This window comes from Podarcis tiliguerta (assembly GCF_965153285.1).
Source record: "Podarcis tiliguerta genome assembly, chromosome: 1".
Lineage (NCBI taxonomy): Eukaryota > Metazoa > Chordata > Lepidosauria > Squamata > Lacertidae > Podarcis > Podarcis tiliguerta.
This window is the reverse complement of record NC_139534.1, coordinates 46320600-46346372: the sequence shown is the minus strand read 5'-3', so window position 1 is coordinate 46346372 and position 25773 is coordinate 46320600. Positions and strand designations below refer to the sequence as shown.

Below are 25773 nucleotides of genomic sequence, written 5' to 3'. Positions count from 1 at the left end.
CCAGCTATACAGCATCCTTTTGCTGGTGAGGCAACCAGAACTGTACACTCTGATTATCATTAACGTTTGAAACAAGCTTCAAACTGCTGGCTTCAAACTGCTGGCTTCAAACTGCTGTTACTAAAGCTGGTTCAGTCAAACTAAATAAAGTTAAGATTACCTAACTACAGTTCCAAGTCTGGAGGACACAGAACATTGTAGTTAATAAAAAACAGAAATGAAAGCTTATGAATTCCTAACCTTAGCTGTCTGAGAAGAGTCAAGGACTATGTGCTCACCCAAGGCTCCCTGAAGCTCACATCTGTTTAGCTCACACTAAACTATGGTTTACTATGACTTGCTAACACAGCCACACTGCAATTCAATCAACGTAAAAAGGCAGTATTTCAAATGCACAGGAGATTACACAGGAGATACATGTATCCTGTAATATTACAAAGTTAGGTTCACCTAATTAAATTAGTTGCACACTTTCCATAGGACTGCAGGTTCCCCTCCCCTTCTTGCCAACATCAGGAACGGGAAGCCTGTGGCCATCTAGGCACTCCAGTTCAATCCCAGGCAACACAGTCAGCAACAACTTGGAGTGACATAAGCTCTCTGCATGTAATGAAAATGGATGTACCCCTATTTAGTATTAATGTTTATGCTTCCAAAGCACTCTGTGACAAGAGTGCCTCGGTCTAAGAAGGAAATAATCTAACTGTGCAATATACAACATACTAGCAGCATGCCCAACTGAACTTGATGGAGCTTACTTCCAAGTAAATGTGCATAGAATAAAAATATACATTGGCATGAGATATTAATGCAGCAGATAAATTCCAATGTTATCTTAAACACATTCTCCCATTGTGCTTCAGAAATGCTTGCCCATAATGGCAGGCCTAGCTTTTTAACATAACTTTTCATAATGGGGTTTGTCTTGAGTGCAGGCTTTAGATTATCTGCAGGCCTTGTAGGTGACAAATCAGTCCTTTTCTTGTGTAGATATATATTTCCTTCTCTAGTGATACACATCTCTGGGGCTGCACTGCGAGGCAAGCTAAAGCAAGCAGAGATCTCCTTCTATTAATATTATAATGTCAACGATGAGAATGCTAAAAATACCACCCAACAGAAGTAAGAGTGAAATTAGCATATTTAGAGATGTATTAGTCCCATGAGTAAAATAATGCTATCAGCTTGCTGCAAGATAAAGCTAATTTGGCTTCCAACAGTTTATCAACAATGCACCATTCCTCCACATTAACTAATTTAGACAGCTCTATAGCCTGCAAATTCACATGGAATGCTGTGCTATGCTAAATTAACTGGGGAAGAAAGGTCACATCACTAGAGTCACATCTGTATGCAGGCCACAGTGCTAGGAAACAAAGTAATTAAAATACTGTAATTGCAATTAGTTATTTCAATTACAATTTGATTAATGGAAAATACAAATGAATAATATTTAACATCTATCCTAAACTCTTAATTCTGTCGGAAGAGATTTAAAGCTGATTATATTGAAAATAAGATGGCTTAGTCCAAATGACTGAATACGTGATTCATGCTCATATTTACATTCTTCATTTTCCTACTTTCTTATTTACTAGTTAAGGGACAGGCACAGGAAACTTACCAGTGTTTGTATTTTCATCAATATGAACACAGGGTGAGTGTGAATAATCAGCTTCAGATTATTTATTGATCCGATCCAAAAATTACCTAAACATTGCCCAGTTGATGGGACTAAATAAACTGGGCATTGTACCATGTGAGCATTATGAACAAGTTCCCCTTAATGAATATGAAGTCAAAAGTTCTCTAACCAGTCGGGGGGTGGGGAATCACTTCACAGTTCAACCTGATGCATGTTTACTCACAGGCAAGTCTTACTGTATTCAATAGGGTCTTTTCCCTAGTAAATATGCAGGACAGTGTTACCTCGGGTTAAGAACTTAATTCGTTCCCGTGGTCTGTTCTTAACCTGAAACTGTTCTTAACCTGAAGCACCACTTTAGCTACTGGGGCCTCAATCTGCTGCCATGCCGCGATATCTGTTCTCATCCTGAAGCAAAGTTCTTAATCCAAGGTACTATTTCTGGGTTAGCGGAGTATGTATGTAACCTGAAGTGTCTGTAACCCGAGGTACCACTGTATTAGAACCTCAGAGAAGTGAATATACTGCTTGGAAGGTGTAAGATAGTATTTATCCATTATGAACACCGCTCATAAACCAGTAGGCTATTGGCAATACAACATAATGAGATGAACAGATTTCCCCATTCACTTCAAAGATAGTTTGGATTTAAACCACTAGAAAAGGAAAATTATAATCATAAGGAAATTGTAGGAGAACTTCTCATAAAACCACATTGGGTTCTGAATTGGGCAGGGGGATCACAACTGCCATTACTACAAAAAAAAAAGGTGAAATATTTAGTGAAGTCTGCATCTAATGCTGCAATTCTAGTGGCCAGTTCTTATGCAGAGTTGGATTCAATTGACTTAGGCATACTGAACTCATCATAGGATCAGACTGTTGCCAGTGTCTGAAGGCAGATGATGCACCTATCTTGTTGAAGCTAAGCTAGGCTGGGTCGGGATGACAGACCACCTGGGAACCCTACACACAGTGTGTTGATTTCCATGGAAACAAAAGAGAATATAAACATAATATATAAAGTAAAAATATGAGCATGATTCATTAACCTCAGGGGAACTTGCTTCCACATCAACATGCATGTGTGCAGGAAGGAGAAGCTAAACAGAAATAAAACTAAGCAACCACAACTATTTAAAAAGTAAAAATGTGAGTAAGTTTAATTGCCCACATGGGGACTTGCTTCCACATCAACATGCATGTGAGCAGGAAGAAGGAAGAACTAAAACAGCATTAAAAAAGCAAGAAGTAAATTGAGCTATGCAGCCAACAGGCCAGTTCTTCTAGAATCATCAGCATAAACTTGAACTATTTTTTGCACCTTCATGTGCATGATCAAATTCAGCATCAGTACAATGGTACCTCGGGTTACAAACTTAATTCGTTCCGGAGGTCCGTTCTTAACCCAAAACCGTTCTTAACCTGAGGCTAATGGAGCCTCCCGCTGCCGCTGCGCGATTTCCGTTCTCATCCTGGGGCAAATTTCGTAACCCAAGGTACTACTTCCAGGTTAGCAGAATTTGTAACCCGAAGCGTTTGTGACCCAAGGTACCACTGTATGCACTTAACTGCTGCAAGGCTAGATGCTCTCTCTTTTGCCTTTACCAACAGATGACGTCATAATGAATTTATTTTTGCTGCAAATCCTTCCCCTTGCAACCAATATACATGGGTATGGATTGGGCTCAGTGAGGGTTTTCTGTAAGAATAAACTTCCTGCACATACCCACAGACACTTTGAAACCCAAGAAATTATGCCTGTGACTACCAATTGATGGGAATCACAGGTGGGCAGAGTGCTGTTTTGTTCATGTCCACCTTGCAGGCTTCTCACAGGCATCAAGCTGGCCACTGAGATCCCAGGATATGGGACTACATGGAACATGGGCCTGATCCAGCAGTCTTGTTTTATGTTCTTATGATGAGATCTCCTGAAGCAAAGGAAAATAACTGGGCAAGTGAGAACTAGTTTCACTAGAGTTGTCCTTTCTGGCAGCTTCTGTCCGCACATGGACCATAGGCCAAAGGTTACCCCTTAGTATGCTGCTCTCTGCTGCTGGGAGTATTCACTTAAAGCATTGTGGGAAACATGCATTCACAAAAGGGCAATTCTGGGGGAGGCAATGAGTCATTCTTATTCCTGCAGTTTTTATATTCCACGCATCCCAGTTTACAATCAAATAGATAGCTATGTGTCGTGGCAAAGAAAGACCTTTGGTTTAGCCCATTTGGGCATTCCATTTGTTTGCTGACTTGTAACGAAACTTCTCTAAACTTTGAAATATCAGAATTAAGTTTGATGTGCATATTCAGGACACAATTCTACATATCAAGGTTAGATACTAGCTCAGTTCTCCTATCTATATTCAAAGTAAGAGGCAAAATGCTAAATATAATGCAATACAGCTGAACACAAGAATTATCAGCATAAAATGCATATACTTCGGACATCATTCTACACTTTGGTTATGAACGCTCAAATCCAAACCATTTTTCAAGGGGTGGGGGAGCACAGGAAAAATGTAAAATACAACAAAATGCATTTCCTGGAAGGCTGTGACATTGGAATGGAGGTGGATATGCATGGCCAGTCAACATTCTGTTTTTTAAATGTGAAGATCAGTTTGACAGTTGTACTAGTTTTCAATGGGAAAGAAGGAAGAATGCAAGATCTAAAGTAGTATCTGAATCAAAGCCTCTCAAAGCACTGCTTTTCTTACACTTAGCTGATCAGCAAGTTAGTGAAGAGAAGAGTGGATTTATACTTTTGTTTGTGTATGTTTTGCTGTGGTGAATGCAAGATGAATGCAGAATAAAGCTGGCCTTAGTGTACATTTTCTAAACTGCCTGGAGAATGTGTCCAGTAGGCAATTTTGCATATACAGTATCCCAGTCAATGTGTACAGTTTCCAACTAAGGCTGGGCAACCATTAATCAATCAGCAGGGCATTTCACATATTGCTCGGTTAATATGGGCAGGTTGAACATTCACCAGCCAGTATGCACAACGTCTACATTGTTCAACACGACTTGGCCACCACCGGCTTCAACTCGGGGTTGAAGGCGCTGCAGCCTGGAAGGCTTATATTGTATTTAACGAAGTTGATGCTGGTCACCAAAGGGCATGTTAACCTGATGTCTGTCCCACGTAAATTGAGAAGCCAAGACATGAGAGCCTGTGCAGGTGAGATCCGATACTCTGGCGGGCGGGGATACCGGGACAGATATTGGCACAGAAAGGAGCAACCTACCGGGCAGCGAAGAGACCACCAGAGCATCCGCTCTCGTTGCCATTGTTTCCCTTTCTCTCTCGCCTTTCCTATTCCGAAAGAGAAACCGCCCCGGTCCCCTCCTCTTTCTCCCTCAGCGGCTCGACGTTTCGCCGTCACCACCACCAGCCCTCCCCGAGATCACGTGGGAGATCAGGCGCAGAATCACGTGGCTTTTGTTTGTGTTTTGCCTTGCAAAGCGTGGGACGGCAGCTGCTGCCCTTGCTTTTCTTCGGGGAACGCGCGACTGCTTTCCACGTAACCACAAAGCTGCGTCCAACAGTCACGAGTTAGCCTGGGCAGAGCGCACTAGTGTTTACCGATACCCCCAAATAGGAAACTCTTCCCCTCCCGCTTGCGCAACGCTTGGTGGAATGCGTTCACGTATTCAGCTGCTGCTCATCAGGGATGTGGTAATCAAATCACGTGCAGACACGTGTGAACCAGCGCGGATCCTCTTCCCCAAAGAGCTGTGCAATCTAAGGGCGGGAGAGGTCAAGCTATCGGCACGTATAGGTGGACAAACCCTGAAGAAGCTGGAGCTATACCTACTTGGGGGGGGTGGTTAATTTTTACTCCTCGCAACTACTACAAGGAGTAGGCACCGAGGCGGGCTACTTTGCAAGGCTGTCTTGACGACCAACGACATATTCCTTCCCAGAATATGAGGACGATGGACTGCGTTAGCGTCAGCAACACAAATCTTTAAATGCTTTATTTTTTAAAAAAAATTAAACTCAGACCAATCACATTGCCTCCGCCTCAAAACAAGGCACGCGTTAGACCATAAACTCGTGTTTCCGCTACTAATCTTCTGCGTGCGTGTTGACATGCCGCTCACTCCCGGCGACACCAAAATCCTGCATTTCCCTCCCTTTCGTCTTCAATGGACAGCCGTCGCTTCTGCCCCTGAAAATGCCCGCAACGTAGGGTTGTGTCCCAACGTTAGCCCTCCTCAGAGGAGACCCGCCGAATTCAATGTACGTGGCTTTATGTTAAGGGCCAGCCATTTCAGAGGGTCTGCTCCGGGTGTTATAATAAGCACAGGACTGCCAGCGTCTTAACCTAACACTCATCCTCACTCAGGTGCAAGCGCTTCTGGTGGGCTTCATTCCCACGTGAAACCGCGCCCGGGCTGAAAGCAGGAAGTTCCGTGTGCAAGACAAGCAACCATTCGCCGCTCTATTCTTTTCCTCTCTCTATGCGCTGCCTGGTGCCGAGAGGCGCTTCGGCGTCGGGTGAGGCCCGGCTGAATCGCGCATGCGGCTGCCCGGGCTGCTGCCTTCTGCCTGCGTTACTCCCGCCGCCGCTGAAGTGGGGTTACGTTAGGACGCCGGCCGGCCGGCTAGGCAGGCAGGCGACAGGCAAGCGGGCGACGGTGGGTCTCCTTCCCTGAGGCGATGGGCTCGGACTGGAGCAGCCCCGAGGAGCGGGAGCCCCTCTTGCAGCCTCCGCCGGCGCCCGCGGCGCTGCCCCAGCACTACCCTGCGCATGGCCAGCCCCGGAGGACGGCAGCGGCCTCGCGGGCGGCGGCTCCCCGCAGCCCAGGGCTGGTCCCCGCGGCGCCTCCGCGCCCGCCGCCGCCTCCGCTGCCCGGCCGCGTATACGGGCGACGCTGGCTGGTGCTGCTGCTCTTCTCGCTGCTGGGCTTCGCGCAGGGCCTGGTGTGGAACACCTGGGGCCCCATCCAGAACTCGGCCCGCCAGGCCTTCCCCTTCTCCAAGCTGGACATCGCCCTGCTCGTCTTCTGGGGGCCCATCGGCTTCGTGCCCTGCTTCTTCTTCATGTGGCTCATGGACAAGAAGGGTAAGGGAAAGAGGAGGGCGGGCTGGCAGGCTGCCTGGAGCGGGGCCTGCTGCTTCTAGTGCTCCCACCCCACCTAAATATCTGGGGCAAATACCCAAAGGAATGGGCAGGGGGGCAGCGGTACAACAACCCTACTAGGTAGAAACAACTGAGTCTTAAAAGGGGAACAATTTGTGGCACAGGCTTTCATGGATTAGAGTCCGCTTTAGTTAGAGACAGGGGTAGTACCTAGAAGAAGGGCTGAAGTTCACATTTTTGACCACGTCCCATGCTGTTATTTACTTAATTTATTGAGTTTCTCTATCTTTCCTCACCAAAGAGCCCATACAGTGGTACCTCTGGTTACATATGCTTCAGGTTACAGACTCCGCTAACCCAGAAATATTACCTTGGGTTAAGAACTTTGCTTCAGGATGAGAACAGAAATCGTGCTCCGGCGGCACGGCAGCAGCGGGAGGCCCCATTAGCTAAAGTGGTGCTTCAGGTTAAGAACAGTTTCAGGTTAAGAACGGACCGCCGGAACGAATTAAGTACCTAACCTGAGGTACCACTGTATTTCCCATGAGATAAGTTTCTAGAGGGAAGCAATGTGTCTCCAGCTGCTCACTTTACTGAATATCTGCTTCTTAAAATACTGTACAGACCTGCTTCCCCATCTAATGTATTACTTACCGTATTTTTCGCCCTATAAGACGCACTTTTTCCCCTCCAAAAATGAAGGGGAAATCTGGGTGCGTCCTATGGGGCGAATGCAGGCATCGCGGACCTCTCCGCCAGCAGCGGGAGCGCTCCCGCTGCTGGCGGAGGGGTGCCTGCATGCTGAAGCCTGCGCGCGCTGAGCTCAGCGCGTCCAGGCTTCGCGGACCTCTCCGCCAGCAGCGGGAGCGCTCCCGCTGCTGGCGGAGGGGTGCCTGCATGCCGAAGCCTGCGCGCGCTGAGCTCAGCGCGTCCAGGCTTCGCGGACCTCTCCGCCAGCAGCGGGAGCGCTCCCGCTGCTGGCGGAGGGGTGCCTGCATGCCGGAGCCTGCGCGCGCTGAGCTCAGCGCGTCCAGGCTTCGCGGACCTCTCCGCCAGCAGCGGGAGCGCTCCCGCTGCTGGCGGAGGGGTGCCTGCATGCCGGAGCCTGCGCGCGCTGAGCTCAGCGCGTCCAGGCTTCGCGGACCTCTCCGCCAGCAGCGGGAGCGCTCCCGCTGCTGGCGGAGGGGTGCCTGCATGCCGAAGCCTGCGCGCGCTGAGCTCAGCGCGTCCAGGCTTCGCGGACCTCTCCGCTAGCAGCGGGAGCCAGCACTGGGCTCCCACGGCTTGCAGAGAGCTGCCTGTTTGGGGGCTGGGGTCGGGGGAAGCTCGGGCTTCCCCAACCCCGCGCCTGGGGGGGAAATAATTTTTTTCCTTTATTTCCCCCCCAAAAAACTAGGTGCGCCTTATGGGACGGTGCGTCCTATAGGGCGAAAAATACGGTATTTAGCGGGTGTGCTGATATTCTATGTTCAAGGTGGCTAGCAACATGGAAAAGCCAGTGGCGTTGCGTGGGGGGTGCAGGGGGGGCCGGCCGCACCGGGCGCAACATCTGGGGGTTAGGGTTAGGGTGCGCAAATCCACGGGTTAGGGGGTGCAAATTACTTGCCTTGCCCCGGGTGCTGACAACCCACACTACGCCACTGGGAAAAGCCCCCACATAATTTCAATGAAGCAAAAGGAGTCATAATAAATAAAACATAAAAAATACGCAACCAAATCGAATAATTTCCATGGAAATCGTAAGATCTAAAATAAACAAACAAAAAAATAACATCACAGCAACAATCTAACCCCCACCCCCAAAAAACAATACCCTGGCCCCAGTGTCTGTTCAGCAGCCTCAGCTTTGCAGCCTCAGCTTTTGTAGCTGGAGTCAGTCAGGCCTACACCCTTCCAGCTCAGGTAGAAAAGGGCCTGCAGGGCAGGGAGCAGGTCTTCTAGGACTCACAGCAAAGTTAAGAATTCCTTCTGAGCTTTCACGGGCCTTTTGTTGTGTTTACAGTAGCTCTTTGGATCTGTGGTCATTGCTGCTTAATAATCATATTTTAATGCTGTGTCAGAGTAGATCACATTGGTTGAAACCAGATTCTATGAGCTACTCTGCTGGTTCAGTGACTTAAAGGCGTAGACTTGAGGAAACGGTTAGTGAAATAAGGATGCTGTTCGTCATGCTTGTTGCTTGCTCCTAGAGTGGTGTTTGTATGTGCATTTGCAAGTGTGTTTGTACGGACCACATTTTTTGTACAAAAGAAAAGGTGAGTAATGGTGAGTAACAGAAAACTTGGCAGGTTAACCTGCCTGTTTATGTAGCGCAGGATTTTACATTGCACCACAGAGTTACAATGGATGGGGTTGGGATATTTATGAGATGGGAAGTGGATGAATCAGTGGGATGCAGAAGGTGTCCTGACTCTTCTCACTCAAAGCTGATGGCCTCACAGTCAGCCCTCTTTCACTCTCCCCAATTCAGGACAGAATACCCCAACCTCAAAACCTGACTTTCCAAGCACCACTGTTTGTTACTCATGTTCATTGTCATCCACATTTTTGATAGCTCAGGTGTTTGGCACTTACGTGGGGGAAAGAACAAGGCCACACCATCTCCCTGCATTACATCGCTGTCTCCTGGTACCACTCCCCTCCATGTTGCATTGAGTGGTATATAGGCCAACATACACAGGCCAATTATGCAATCTAGAACCCTGATCGTGCAGTGTTCTAAGTCACATGGTAAAACCTCACATGTAGAACAGGCTTCCCGCTTTAGACTTTCAAGGTGTCTCTCTGTGTAAGGAGGAATAGATTTGAGGGTTTTTTCCAGTGGGACTAAAGGAAGAGAGTTACATACAGAGCTGATTTGGGGGCCCAAAGCTCACAGCATTTTTGGGGATGCTGACTGTCTTTAGAAATCTAATATGGAAGCATGGATGAGGTTTCTTGGAGTGTTTAAATTGAACCACCTACCTGTATATTTGTAAATAAAACTTGTTTATTATAGCAATATAGTATTCTGCAACCTTTGTCCAAGGAAAGCATACCTTGGTTGAGTGCTGCTCTTTTGGAATATCTTGCTGCCTGTAGTTGTGGAAGGAGCACAATCATGCTATGCTCAGGTGTCTTCATTCTGGGTCCAGTGTTCAAAATTTGCCAGGTGCATTTTGCAACTGGCACGTGGCCAACTGTGGCCATGTGGAGATCTCTGGATGCCAAGTTGGCTACTGGCATTTCCATTTGGCTGTCCCCTCCAGTTTTCTTAAGCAGGTGAGCAAAATATCTTATATATTGCATATATACCCCACATTTTTCTCCAAGGATTACAGGTGTTTCCCCACTTGCGCACAATCAGCACATGTGCTTCCACTGACATACATGCCATTTTTGGCACTGAAAGGGTCAGAGGAATTCCCATTCACGTGCCACCTAGTGACATGTGCAGCAGCTGGGAACAGAACCCCTGCGTAAGTGGGGATTCCCTTGTACATGGTTCACCCCTATTCCTCAGTTAATCCCGACAATAAACCAGTGAGGTAGAGGCTGTGACTGGCCCAAGGTCACCCGGTGAGCTTCATGATCTACCAGGTCCTGGTCTGACACTCTTAACCAGTACAGTGGTATCTCAGGTTACATACGCTTCAGGTTACATATGCTTCAGGTTACAGACTCCACTAACCCAGAAATAGTACCTCGGGTTAAGAACTTTGCTTCAGGATGAGAACAGAAATCGTGCTCCAGTGGTGCAGTGGCAGCAGGAATTTAGTACTTAACCCAAGGTACCACTAGTACAGGAATTTAGTACTTAACCCAAGGTACCACTGTACACCACACTGGCTTCCTAGAGTACTTCTGCTATGGGGCAGCTCTATAAATTGTTGGTAAATAAATTTGGGAAAACAGAATGTCACTTAGAGAAGAATCTGAAATAGTTCCCTTGAAGCTTGATTTTGTTTTATTCTGGATTGCTTCAATTGATGTTTTAATGTGGTGTTAACTGTTTTGAGATCTTTTCTTTAAAATATAAAGCTGTATAGAAATGAAATGTATACCAATAACGATAATAATAAATTTCAGTGCAAAAAACACCACAGCAACGTGCCTAGACATTCTGTTGTAGTGACCCTAACCTTGGTTTAAGATGCCATTTGGTGACTAGCTTATATATCTGAGTTTCTAACTCTGGCCGAGCCTCTAGTTCTGCCTTTTGCATCAGAAATGCCCATTGTTATGGAGAGTTTGAATATATTCTGTTGTAAATGAATGCTGAAAATATTCCTACTACAACTTGGGAAGAAAATTAGTTGTCCCCAGAATGCTTCATCAATATGGCCGCAGTTATTTGACCTTTGGAGCAGGTAATTTAATCTGCTGGAACAGAAACTCATGACTACATCCATTCTTTTTGTGTCCTCTTTCCCTAGAAGGTTTTGTGTACCTTCTCAACTTTCTTTAGTTTCCCCTTAATGTTCTCCCTAATCACAATTCAGAAAAAAAACCTGCTGTTTAAAGGGAACAAAAGTGAACCATCTAGCACAAAATTGATGTCTATATGTCTAGTATATTGTCTGGCATTCATTGTAGTTTTCATAAAGAAGAAGATTCAGAAGCAGACAGCTCTGTGAATAAGTATATGTAAATGTATTTGTTAAAGAAACTTGGATTAAGAAAATAAAATTGGTGTTGCTGGAACAAGTCTAACATGTCTCCCGACAGTAGCCAGTCATGTACTGTTGGAGTGCTTGCAGACAGGACACTACGCTACAGCCATATTGTGCTGTTTACCCCTAGTGATCAGAGTTAAATTGCCTATAAGCATTGGGACTTCATTTCTTTTTTTTTATGTCAGCTGAATTTGTCTAATCCTCTATTTTAAAAAGCTTTCAAAGCTTATAACCATCACAAGGAATAGCAAATTCTATATCAATTATGGGGTGAAGAAGAAATTCGTTTTGCCTGCCCTGAATTTATCTACTGTCCATTTCACTGCATGACCTCATCACTGAAAGGTTCTCATAGTTATCACTATACATTAAATATCTTTTAAGTCTTTCAGGAGTCCTAAATCTTTCAGCATACAAGCATCTCTCTTTCTGGTGGTTGACAAAAGTTGGCCAGACCAGTTATGTGAACCCAAAACATTCAACAGATTTGTCATTGTGCTTTAGTGTTCAAGTAGTTTCAGAAACAGTCAGTTGTGCATTGATAGATAAATGTGAGCACGTGGAAGTTAAACTTGCACTGATAGTGTTTATATATTAGTTCAAATTGTATTGCTCATATAATAACGGAGTATGAGGAATTTAGGGGAGGAGTCGGAGCTTAGAGCACAGAAATAACGCAACTAAAGTTGAGAAAATTAGAAAGTGGTTCAGTCTATGACAGTAAAATGCAACTTACCAATATTTATCAATATACACTCGGATAAACTTAGTAGTAATGGCCTACAGCTGCTCTTCAAGAAGGCAGCAGCAAAAAACACACACAACAACAACAACAACCCTGGAAGGGGTTTAATAGGTTAGATCTAAAATATGTCAATAAAATTAAGGAAGTTTGTGCCCTGTCATGTTTAGCATAAGAAAAAACATGAACTTTGTTATGAAAAGGATGAATAAAATGCTAGCAGTTATGCTGAAAGTGCAGGGGTAGCAAAAATACTTTTTTGATTACTGTTAATTAATCTTTATAACATTTGAATGTCTTGTCATTCCATATCCCGAAGGCTTTGAATGAATCGCAGCATTTTAAAATTAAATGTTAAATAAATAAAGTTAAATAACTCCACATGGACGTGGAAATGTTATGTAATGGATTACATCAAATTTTGTGGAAGACATTAATTTACTTAATTTAGCAAATCTTGAAGGAAATGAGATTGAGGGTTTCTTATGAAGTAATTAACGAAGCAGTTAAATGCTAAGTATTAGTGTCTCTTCTGTGCTGAAGGTAGCTTGACATCTTGGTTTTGCAATTTTATGTTGCATTTACAGGCTGCGGCAATAAAAAATACTTTTGTTTTTATGTTACTATGGGGAGATACTCAAATAGCTCCATGCTGATTGAGAGAGCACATTTTTGCAGATACAGGGTGCAGTCTACCTTTAATGAACACAGAGAACAATTAAAACTTCTAAAAACAGATTTAGACCAGGAAATATCTCAAAATGCTTCTGAAAGGGTTAGGCCTTCATTAGGCACTGAAAAGACAACAGAGATGGCACCTAGCTAGTACTTAATGAGAGGGAATTCTAAAGGGTATGAGCCATGGCACTAACGGCCCAATTCCTATATAGTTTGGAACAGACCTTTCCTGCAGAGTACAGTGACTGATTGGATATACGAGGTGTGGGATAATCCGAAACTTGTGTCTTCAGCTGTTTTTGGACTACAATTCCCATAATCCCTGAGTTCTGGTCCTGCTAGCTAGGGATGATGGGAGTTATCAAAAAACAGCTGGAGACCCAAATTTGGGAAACACTGCTTCAGCTCCTGGGTATTTGGTAAGCTGAGAATATTCAATTTAGGTGCAATTTAGGTACAATTGATTAGCTCTAGGGCAATCATATTAATAAGGAAATTCAAGGGATTTTATTTTGCACAGGAGTATTAAACACATTTTAAAATCAATTTTTGAGGGGAAATGCAGTACCATGAAGCCCAACATACAAATTATCTATTGATGACAAGAATAGAAACTAATTGGAAGAAGGACTAATTTAGATATATCCAATTCCCATCCTTTAGGGTTTAATAATGGTACCATAAATAGTAGCTCAATTTCTTGGATCTTTGCAGCATAATCAGAAGATTGACTTCTTGATTTTGAGAAGTAAATATGCTCAGTCGACAGTTTGTTCTTGAGAACCCTCTTGGTGGACCCAAAGCTTCTCACCATTCAGAAATAGTGAGGGATATTTTTGAGCTATACACTAGAGTAATTTGACCTTAAATTTAGTGAATGTGGCATTTTATTCTAAAACACTTGATCATTACTAGAAATATTAAGACCTACATGAATTAAACATAATGTATGTGTTTAAAGATTAGTACTGAAAGTTACTATTTCAGAACCTGTTTAGATCTCCAGTCCAGCAGATCCCAAGCAGTTTCAATATCCGGGCTAAGGGAAATTTATGTAATTTAAAATATTCTATACAGTTTTTCTTAAAGAAAAAAACCAACATAGTGTACACAAGGACACAGTATCAGATAGATCACGCAAAATAAAAATAATCAGTAAATCCAACAGCAACAGAAATAATCAGTTAGCCATTACTGATCAACCAGTTGGATCTCATTTCGACCATGAACTCACTTGGTGGCATTAAGTGGGGAACTTGTGGCCCTCCAGATATTGCCAGACTGCAGCTCTGACCAACAGCTATGCTGCCTGGGATTGATGGAGTCCAACAACATATTGAGGGCCACAGATTTCTGACACTTGAATTATTGAGAGAATGTTACGTGCTTTGATCACTCAAAAACTCCACGTGGGTATGAAGTATTCATTATCACTCACTTGGATATTTATATTCTGTTTGCAATGAAGGCAGTGTAGAAAAGAAAATCAGCTCAGGAACCACACCAGATTACACTGCACATAGACGTGTGCATTTGTCGGGGTGGGGGGAGAGATTGGTAATGTATGAAGTGCTGCTGGTATGTTATGAAGTAATCTCATGTGCTTTTCTTTTACAGTTGTAGCTTCCTTAACTGATATTTCAGCTTCCTCAAAACTGTTCTCAACCCCTAAAACTGAGCACTATTCTGTTTTCTTCCTCCTCTCTTGCAATGTTTGAGCCTATATCTGATCAGCATCTAGGACAGAGTGTTTTGAAAGTAAAATATATGCTTTTAGGGAACAGCTCCTTTAATTTGTTGATAATTGCAAGCGTAGATATTATCTCCGTTCCTTTGACATCATACCCGTGGTTTGTTTATATACTCTTTCATTGGTGATTTCAGGTGAGTTGTCAAAAATAAAATAATATATACATATAAGACAGACAGATAACATACAAACTGAAGAGTGTAAAGTACTGGAGATGGTCATAATGTTTCAAGTGCCTGCATAAATGTTTTTGCCTGGTGTCTAAAAGATAGCAAAGTTGGTGTCAGGCATACCTCCCTGAGGGAGGGCATTATGTTTACATGCCTGTTACCCATAATTAATGCTAACAAAAGTTCTCTCTGTTAGAGTTTACAAACCTGCTTCAGAAACAGCAGTTCATACTCCCTTTATTTGCCAGCCTTAAGGTCTTCTGAGTGTTGGAAGACTCAGGACAGACAAAAGAAATACCTCTTCACACAGCGTTAAATTAAACAATAGGATTCACTCTCCCCAAAAGTAGTGGTGGCAATGAGAATTGGGCATTCATGGAGGACAGTGGCTGTTAGTCATGATGGCAGTGTTCTGCCTCTGTGTACCATTTGCTGGGAATTGAAAGTGGGGAAAGCGCTGTTACACTCAGGACCTTTTTGTGAGCATCCTGTAGTCATCCGGTTGGTTACTGCAAGAACTGGATGCTGAACTAGATGTACCAGCTCTTCTTTTCATCTAATGACCGTGCCAGCAAGCTTGAAGGAAAGATGTATTGACTGTGCTCAAGAGAGATATTTGAATAGTAGTTGCAGATTGAAACTATGAGTATTTTGAAGGAAGGGATTATTTACGTTTCAATAAACCTTCAAGGAGCATCTCCTTTCCAGCCCATAGCGACTCAGCCTGAGTTGTTTGCAGTGGCAAATTGTCACATTGTGAGAGAAAGAAACAAAAGCAGAAGTGAAGTAACTAGATGTACCAGATGTATTAGATGTAACTAGCAGCAAATGTAAAAATAGGGTGTTTTGGTGTGGTTGCTTCACTTGTTTCCTCAATTCACCATGCCACCCAGTGTGCCATCTTGCTTTCTTCAAGGCACTGTTTGTTTCTAAAGGGAGATGTCGCATTTTCATTACTCAGCGGACATGTTCATGGTACTGTCAGATTGAATAAGCTCCTGAAAATTTATTGATGTTCTGTGCAGCTGAGAAGCAGGATATTAAAACTTAAAAGACTTAGAAATATAATAGATTTTATTGAAAATAATAAAAGTTGTTATGAATTTAGCATTTTGGTCGTACTGCTTAATTCTGTCTTCATTATCCATACATATAAATTTGTAGTCTAGGAGCTAATCTTTCAACAGACTTATTGCGTGTTTTATAGGCTGCAGGTCTCCACTATGATTAGCACAGTGGTACCTCGGGTTAAATACTTAATTCGTTCCGGAGGTCCGTTCTTAACCTGAAACTGTTCTTAACCTGAAGCACCACTTTAGCTAATGGGGCCTCCTGCCGCGCCACTGGAGCCTGATTTCTGTTCTTATCCTGAAGCAAAGGTCTTAACCTGAAGCACTATTTCTGGGTTAGTGGAGTCTGTAACGTGAAGCGTATGTAACCTGAAGCGTATGTAACCCAAGGTACCACTGTATATCCAAAGGCTGCTGATGTTTGGTTGATGAACAAGACAAGCACCAGTGCTAGTAAATGTTTTTGCGTTTGTATAGTTGTAGGTTCTTTTAACATATACATGACAGCCCTTTAGATATTTGAAGATGGTTATCATATTTCCCCTCAACACAGTGAGATGAACTGTTGATGCAACAAAACATGGTACACAAACATGCATATGGCTTTTGAGGAGCTAGCTATATGTTGTGCAAAATTGCATAGAGCCTTGATCCCACTATTTAAAGAAAGACACAGACTCTTTTTGTGGGGGGATTTGATGGAAGTGGTGTGGGAAGGGATGCTTAACCCTTCCCTACCTGCTCTTTTGACTTGGGTCTCCTAGCTGTTCCCACATGGAGTTAAAGATGTATATTTACCTGCATTTAGAATCCTGGATGGTGGGAAGCCACCCAAAGCTCCACCTCCATCGGTTTATTTTAATTTTTAAAAAATGACATGAGTGCTTCATCATACATATTTCTGTGTTATGTGTCTTTTACTCCAGAATTGGGCATGATCCAGTCCACTGTGGGTACATTGCCCATATTGAGCACAGTTGACAGTATCCAGAGGGAGAGCTAGATGTGAATATGGAGAAAATGCAGAGATTTCCTATTCACGCTGAAGTTCCATAGTGCTGCATTTACACACTTTTTAAGCATTTACAGGTAGATGGTGGGTGGGAAACAGCGCTCCATTGAGACTAAGTGAGTACTATGTGGGTGTTACACCCACAATGGACCAGATGAAGCTCCTAAAATTTAGGCCACCACATCAAATATTTTAAGTACAAATTGTAAACTTGCTGTTGGAAAAAAGTAAAGTTATAATTTTACAAAGATAATCTTATTTTTGAATTTCTGTTTGGTCCGCTGTTTGCCCTCAAGACCTTCAGCTGTAATGCAGCCACCCTTTATAGAGTATAATATTAGTGCAGCATCTCCAGCCAGCCCTCTGTGACCTTTATGCTTTATCACCTTAATCAAGCTACCTGCTTGACATTTTTAAAAGAAGATTTTTTCTCTTCTTGGCAGTTCTTGATGTGTATGGCATTATTCTTTAACTATAGATAATTTCCTAGGAATACGTGCATATTAAGAAGATACAAAAGGTCGGAGAAATCGTGAGCACTATTCAAAGCCCTTCAGAGTATTGCATTATAATTTGTAGCTCAAAAACCAAATGGTTTGCGCTAAAGCGCTGCAGCTGGAAAAATAGTCAAATCCATCATTTGATCCTGATCCATGAGTCTCTTATCTATGATTCATAAATTTTGTACAGGCTTGGTAGCCAGTTAAAATTTGTGCTAAAGGTGGGGAGCAGGATCTTGATTGTGATGTCACGCTGAGTGCTGCACTACAAGAACCAGTCTTTCCCTGGACAGCTTCAAGCTGAGAGTGGTGGACTGTGGTTCATTTTTGTTTTTCTGGTCTTCTGAGAGGCTCAGAAAGTAGCAAGAGATTTCACTTATTCAATGTGAAGTTTGCAATATCTCTTCTGTGCTTAGAGAAAGGAGAGGGGGAAGGTGCAAGGAATGCAAAGCAGTGAGGCATATTGTCACTTTTCAGTCCTTCAATCCTTGTGAAGTCTGAGCAGTGTGAAGTCTGGTAGGAGGTCTTGCAGGAAAAATATGTGCTTGTCAATGGTGAGCTGGCAACCATTCTCACATTTTTATCATGTGAACTCAACATTAAATATAATAAATAAGTTAATTGTGTACTGCATCTATAAAAATCAGTTCTCAGCATCATGGGACTCGGGACTCTCAAGGGAGCTTCGCATTCTTGCCTCTTACATTCCACACAGTCAGTTTCATGAAAGGCATTTTGCTAGTAATAAATTGGTAATGGAGGCTACGTGTGAACTCAACCTAAAACGGCCAACAGAATATTCAGAAGAAAAACATGTAGTATTAAACAAGTGATTCCTCTGAGGAAGAAGAAATCTCTTGATTTATGGCAATAGAACATTCTGCAAAACTCAAAACTGGCCGAAACATATAAATACTTTTTCTTGAGGGCTTAATATTGGGCTCCATTCCTAATACTTTGTTCCCTGTTGTCTGGGATCTGTATCTGCTACAGTGTGTATGTATCCGCTCTCTGGATCAGCAACAGGAATTCTGTCATAAGGAATATATTAGTATATTTATTCATATGAAGTTATAGCAGTCTTAATAAAGATCTTTATCCGACCACATGTTATTCTTCAATAGCACACATGTAGAGAAGATATAAACATCCATAAAATGCCAATGTAGTATTTTAAAAACGCTGGATGCAGCAACTGGCAATTGGACCTGAACACTGCAGTCTTTGCTGCTTTTTTTGCAGTATTGCAAATAAGTAAATTCTTCCAATGTAGAAGCCATATTTATTTCAGGATTAGATTTAAGACTCCACTTTGAAAAACAAACAGGAAGGGAAAACGTTAACTATTTCAGAAAAGGAAATGATACGTATCCACTTCTCCCTTTTATACATGAGACTAGATAAATCATTCAGATTTGGCACGCGAATTACCTGTCCAGGAATTCCTTGCAGCTGTGGGAGGTCTGATGTGCACACAGAGCTCTGACCCCTTACCACAGCTTCCCCTCCGCTTTCAGTAACATCTCTGTGTAGAAGACATGCCTATGTAGAGCTGCCCTCTCTTTCAAAATGATTGGAGAAGGCTGTTTATTTAGGTGCCTTGGGAGTTTAAGTCTGGATAGGAGTGTCAGCTGAAATTTTAGTTAAGCATGCAAACATTAGCACTGTTTTTAAAAGTTCTTACTCTGTTAATATCTGTCTATGTTTGTTTTACATATCCTGTAAGATGCACTTCCTCAAAAGGAGGGTTACTTTTGTAATTGCTACTTTTTATGTCACATGTTTGGATACACCTTGTAAAATTGCTATTCTTTTCCATTTAGGCCTCAGGGTAACTATGTTGCTGACATCATCCCTCATGGTGGTAGGAGCTGGGCTGAGATGTGTTCCTGTATCAGACCAAGAAACAAGGAAATGGTGAGAAGTTTATTATTTGTTCTTTAGTGGCTGGGGAAGGGGACCTTTCCAAATTATCTTGTATCAGTAGGATACAAGGGTTTTACTGTGAAGACTGTGGTGTAGCTAAAGCATATCTGGTGATGCATAACCATTGCGATAACCGGTAGCAATTGGAAGATGTTGAAGTAACCTAGTTGAAGACGTTCTGCAGTTTAAATCTAGTTTTCTACCACGGAAAGCTACTTGAGATAAATCCCATAAAACCATTCTAATGGCATTTCCCCCCTTAGGGCTGAATAAGATTATTTGTGACATACAGTACTGTATGTAGCATCCAGCTACTAGACTGTGTTTCAGTCACACAGGAGGGGAGAGACACCCCCCCTCCCCCTCCATGTGCTACCTTCTAGATAAGGACCACCCCTTTTCCTGACCACCAGATATTCTGAGATTTGAAAGGGTTATGAAGACTGGCCTCTTAACCACCTTCTGCCTCAGATGCTCTAATTTTGCAAGCTGTTAGGTCATGCCCACAATACTGTGGTTCACCAGCAATGGAAATAAAACTTGAAGGAATTTGTCATGGTTTAAACACAACAAAAGAATGAATATGTAGCTCTGCATGTGTGAGGACCATTAAAATATATTTTCTGACTCCCAAGTGTCTAGAGCAGGTAAAAAACAACCAAAATCAGATTGTAATTGCTTTGTGGTCCCCAGACCATACCCCTCGTTATAGTAGAACTGATTCTACATTCATGAGACTCGCTTCCACCACTGTCACTGCCAATATGAAACTCACCCAGACTCAAAAACAGTAAATAACAACAACACAACCAACAACAATAATGTAGTGTTTATCTGTGCAGGATAGTTTGAAAATGGGATATTTGAACATTCTGCAAAAAAAAAATAATTAATCTGATATAGTAAAACCAGCTTAAGTCCAAAGTGGAACGTAGAACTTTGCTCACAAGGAAAGGGGCACATCACATTAGAAAGGCCAGGTGGTGTTTGCTCAAATATGAGATATGTATGTGCTTTTATTTGTAGAACAAAAAAAAGTTTATTAAATAGTCCACCACAACTCCTTGCAATTTTCAAGTGGTTTGCGAGAGTCTGATGGGGAACTGCTCAAGGGCAGAGCTCTAGGTTTCGCAAGGCAACTCAAAAGAGACATAGCTATGGCTGTAGTTGTAGCCACAATACTAGTTGTGTCCTACATTCTAGGTTACTCCTCATGCGTCCTTTCTAAAATGTTAACATTTCCACTTCTTTTAAAAAGTAGCTTTCCAGGACTCTGTTTATTTAAAAAAATTGTCAGGCAACTTTTGTGCAAGGCATAGAAACCAAGTAGGATATTGGAAGGGCTTCCAGCGAGCAGGGACTTGACAGATAGTGCAATTTTCTGCCCTCTGTATACTCCCTCTACCATTTTCTTTCAAGACCTTTTTGTAAAATGAATTAGCTTTGTTTATAGTGCTGGATATGCAGCAAATCCACATGTGTGTTGCATCCAATAATATAAACAAAACTTATTTATTTTGGGGGGAAATTAATGTGTGTTTTCCAGAATTGCATTTTGTAGGGAATTACTTCTATCTCTGAATATTATATTGTCATTTATTTCCCTTCTGCCTTACTATCAGTACAATTATTCACTCTATATCTGCAGAGCTTCCCCTCCCTCTTTGTAGTGCATCTACAGAGCCAGAATGTGCATTCTGTGTGTCAATCATTCAACATGTCTCACCACTGTGGTTTGGTTTTGACCCTTTTGAAAATATATAAATTGTGATAGCTCTGTGAAACTAAAAATGTGAACATTAGTTGTTCCTTGATGCTTACGGTAGGCTTTCAAAAGAAATGATGCTGTGTCTTATGTGTTATTGAGTATTATGAAGTTTATGCCATGTTTACAGTTACATTCCTTTCCCCCTCAAGTCTCCTTCAAAAATATTTGAACTTATAACTTGAGCTTTTGGGCTTGGTTAGGATCTGAATAAGTTTTGTGTGCTTAACAAGGTCATTTAGAAAGAATAGTGCACTTAGCTTGATTGTATTTACCTACAAAAGGAACATAAAGCATTATCCGAGGGCAAGATCATCTTTTTTATGGATATTTGCCAAGCATTTGTCATCTTTCTGAGTGAAATAAGCAGCTTAGTATAAAACAATAATGTCTTAATGACCTATTGATTGTTTTAGGGTTGGGCTGCAGTGTGAGATTTAATTAATTTTGTTTTTAAAGCACTTTGAAGTTGGGACCAACATACCCACTGAAGTTCAAAGTATTAATAATTTTATTATTTGTGGGCAGCATGCAGTGCACTGGGTTACTTTCCCTCATATAAAAATCAATAAAACAATTGGCAAAAAAACCCTGTTCACATGCCAAGTTCCTGTGAGGAAAGGAAACTGCCAGCATCTATATACTTAGCAATGAGTAATAAACCTTCAAGGGAAGCTATTTTGTAATGGGATTTGTAGGGGGGGGGGGCATTAGGCAAGAGTGCTTAGTAGTTGGACCAAATTTTAAACAGGCCATTTGATCCAGCTTGAGAAGTCCTAATGAATTGATTGTTCTTGCAGAAGTCATGCAATTTAAGATTTAGACCTGGTAATTTAGGATGTGCTCTTTGGATGGTGGGTTTCTGGCTCAGTCGCAGTTCTCCGTGACATAAAATTCTTGGAAAGAATGTGCCTTTGATTATGTTGGGAGTGTGAGAGTTCTCAATATTTTGGCCATTTTAAGTAGTCTTAGCACTCCAAAGAGTTAGACAAGAGTTGTCTATACACCCCCATTTGCTTTGCATCCAATGCACTCCAACCACTGAGAAGTGGTGTACACACAATGTTACTCACAGTCTGTATTTATCCTGTATCTGTCCTGTTGTTTCTTAGGAATACTGCTCTTCTGTATTCAGATTCTACCACACTTGGAACCACTCTTCCACAACTCTGATTTATTTTGCTAAATGCGCAGTGTATCTGCAAACTGTGGCACTATCTTTCACAGCACACTGACACAACAATCTCAGCAGATGCAATAACTGTTTCAAGCGCTTCCAATAAGGTCCTCAGCTATGTAGACATTACTATTATGAAACACAGCTAATTATTTCTTTTTATCAATTCAGATTGAATTTGGTTCGCTGAAAAATGCATCAAAATTTAGTAAGCTTGGAGAGGGAGGAGAGGAAGAACCAGATGGCTCAGCTGTAGAGTGCTCTTGTCTTCAGGCATGGATAGCCATGTTATTGTTGGGGTTTCACTGGTCAATGGAAATCCGTTGTCCCCCCCCCCAGCTGTTTTCCCATCCAATTTCAAACTGTAGTTTATGAAGGTGGCTTGCTTTTCCACTAACCATAGTTAATATTAACCAGAAGAAATTGCAGTTAACTTAAAATGAAGCGGAAGCTTCCAATCTTCTCCTTGCAGCTGTGTCAGGAGAGGAAAGTGTAGACGCCTGGGTGGGAAGCTAGGCCTATTCTTATTATGTCTGAATGCAGCCATTTTATCTTTTAATGGCTACAATTGGATTCATTAGTCCGCTCCTGCCATCAATGAGAAATCATTCACTGCTAAATCTCTTTGATGCATCTGGTTAGTATCAGAGTAAGAACCTATACCAGCCTTCTGCAGCCTGGTGCTTTCCCTATCTTGTGAGACTCCATAAGCCCCAGCCAGCATGGCCAGCGGTCAGTAATGAGTTACACACCGAAACATTTTGGAGAGTACCTGGTTGGGGCAGGCTTGGCCTACAACCTCACTATGTCTATTTGTTTTGTGTGCTGCTTTTTTTTAAAAGTGTGGCTTTATGGAAGAAAACCATCACGTTGAAACAGGTTGTTTTTGTTTTCTTCTTGTTTTTTTAACATGTTCCCTGCAAGCTTCAATTCTGTTTGCTCTCCTATTTCAAACTTTGACCGAAGAAACATTCTCAAGTGTCTGACAGCTGTGATGGCTGTGCAATAACACGGTATTATGATGTGACGATCTGAGAGAATATGTCGCTGTACTGTCAGGGGTCTTGCTGCATCGTTATATTGTTGCCTTTAAACTGTCAGGATGTCTGACAGAGATGCCATTGTCTTGGCTTGGCATTGCAGTGTTCGTTTCATTGCAAATTTTTGACTCTTGCTTGGCAGGCTTTCAGTAAAAAAAAGTTTCACAATAATGAGATTCCCCAACCCCAACCCCCAATCCATTTCATCAAAAATTGAAGTCCATTGTGTTTCAGAATCCTTATACTTTTATTTAAAACAATAGCAGCAAGAAACAAACAGACCCCAAAGATGAGTGAGAGGATCTAGCCAAGTTCAGCGTCAAAACTACTCCAGACTCATGTTGGATGCTTTCATATTTGCTTTTTGTTTTCTAGCTAGGAGCAGTTCCTATATCAAGCCACAGACAGTGCCTTTATTAGAAGAGCCTATCGGCTTCACTTATTTCTCTGTTTTCTCCCTGAAATGTGTCTTATTTTATTTTCAGTAGTATTATTAAGCAAAATCATTCGTACGTTACCCATATTGTATTAGGTGATTATATAACATTGAAAATGAAGCCAGATATACAAGCTAAATACAGATTTAACAAGTGGAAAACCTTTGCAGTACAAATATATCATTTAGCAATGATAACTTGGCAGCGCATCTATTTGTATGGATTTGTATAGAACAAGACACTTCTACATAAATATCAGTAGGTGGAAATGCTAGTTTCTGGAAAAACAAACAAACCCTTTATTTTTCAGCTACATGTGAATATATGGCCATTTCTGGACCGAGATAGCCTGAGCTTTGTCCATGTGCTGGCAACCCCCAGATTGGATTACTATTGGATTAATATTATGTTTTTCAAAAGAGGGGGTAGTTTTATGTCATCCATTTTCATATATATTATATTCGCCAATACTTTGAAAAGCTTGTTTGATTCTTTAGTGGGATTTAGTTCCAGTAGTCTTGTTTGCTAGTTTGTGCAGTAGCTAAATATGCTCATTGGGTCGTATCCATTGGGTCTATCTGCTGATGGAGAGAATCTGTTAGTGAAAGGAGGGGAAGCAATTGATAGCAATTTCTGCCCTCTCCAGCTGCAGCTCCTGCTCCTAAATCTCCTCCAAATGGTTGGGGAATCATCTAGAAACAGATTTAGAGGGGCATTGGTGAGTGATAATATTTTATAACATACTGATTTTAAAGAGGACCCCCCCCTTGGGGTGCTACACACTGTAATCTATATGTATTCATGTTTGGTTACAAATGTGTGGCCACCGAAGAGGAAGTTGCTAAAATACATGTGATTGATTCATCTAAGGAGTGAACCCTTTTTTTTTAATGTTGCATTTGGCCTATATACAGAATATAGGAATGCTTTCTTAACACTGGTATGTAGTATATATGACACATGGAATATGAAATAATTATTTTCATGTTTGTAAACTCACCATTGAGGATTTTACATTGACCTTGTCTTTTTGTAGTTGGATTGTGTTAAGGAGAGCAGAACTGTTTTCTGTTTTCATTTAAACACAGCCACAGCAGTTCCCCTTTTGAAGGTAAACTTGCTTGCCCAATTACTAGCTCAAAGGAAAGTTAATGCAAATTAATTCTAACTTCAAGATTTTGATTTGGCCACAAAGCTTATTTTTTAAAAAAATCAGGTGTTCTAGTTTGGCTTTCACAAACTTTAGTCTTGAGGCAAAGGATAAGTAATTGATTATTTCATAACCCCCTCTGTTGAAATGTTCTTCTTATTTTCTTTCATAGTTTTGGTTTCAGGCTTGTTATGAAAAGCTTCATACCCTTAGATTGAACTCTCAGAGTTCACTATGTTGCTTGGTACCTGAAAATAATTAGCTGAATATTGGAAAAGTAATGTATAAACCTGAGCACAGAGTATAGAAATTGATCAAAATACAGAGCCAGTGTGGTGTAGTGGTTAAGAGTGGTAGTCACGTAATCTGGGTAACCGGGTTCGCGTCTCCGCTCCTCCACATGCAGCTGCTGGGTGACCTTGGGCCAGTCACAGTCTCTCAGCCCCACTCACCTCACAGAGTGTTTGTTGTGGGGGAGGAAGGGAAAGGAGAATGTTAGCCGCTTTGAGACTCCTTAAAGGGAGTGAAAGGCGGGATATCAAATCCAAACTCTTCTTCTTCTTCTTCTTCATCTCTTACCTTAGCCAGTCTTAAAAATGCTTTCCTATCGGTCCAAGTGCGGAACAAAATTGTCTTGCTCTTCTCATCTTTCATACAAAAGACATCTTGCATTACAGAATCAAACTTAAATTACAGTATTAGGCAGTGAGGGAAAATGCAGTTGCTCTTTGCTCCTTCTGGATAACAGAAACAAGAAGAAAATGGGGAAATAACGGGAACAAATGTTTCTAATCTCAGAGCAATTTTTAGAACAGATGATGGTTTGTAAGAAAGAGTTCCGATAGTCCTTTCAGGCTGAAATCTGCTGCAGTGATAACAAGACACCATAAAAAAAAGCAAAATGCACTGATACTGTTGTGTTCATATTTTTCTGTCAGCTATATTAGCTGCTACAAATTT

At 42.0% G+C, this 25773-nt stretch overlaps 2 protein-coding genes across 2 annotated transcripts in view; one reads left to right on the top strand and one right to left on the bottom strand.

Moving 5' to 3' along the window:
- The window catches only part of HSPBAP1 (HSPB1 associated protein 1), a 48293-nt gene extending 43100 nt beyond the window's left edge, over positions 1-5193 (bottom strand). The window contains exon 1 of the mRNA XM_083410779.1: positions 4900-5193. Coding sequence (XP_083266905.1) covers positions 4900-4942 — 43 coding nt within the window. The 5' untranslated portion in view covers positions 4943-5193. The remainder of the gene's footprint in view (positions 1-4899) is intronic.
- A 544-nt stretch (positions 5194-5737) lies between these two features.
- The window catches only part of SLC49A4 (solute carrier family 49 member 4), a 68808-nt gene continuing 48772 nt past the window's right edge, over positions 5738-25773 (top strand). Inside the window, exons 1-2 of the mRNA XM_083410560.1 lie at positions 5738-6723; positions 19142-19235. Of these exons, the coding sequence (XP_083266686.1) occupies positions 6318-6723; positions 19142-19235 (500 nt within the window). The 5' untranslated portion in view covers positions 5738-6317. The remainder of the gene's footprint in view (positions 6724-19141; positions 19236-25773) is intronic.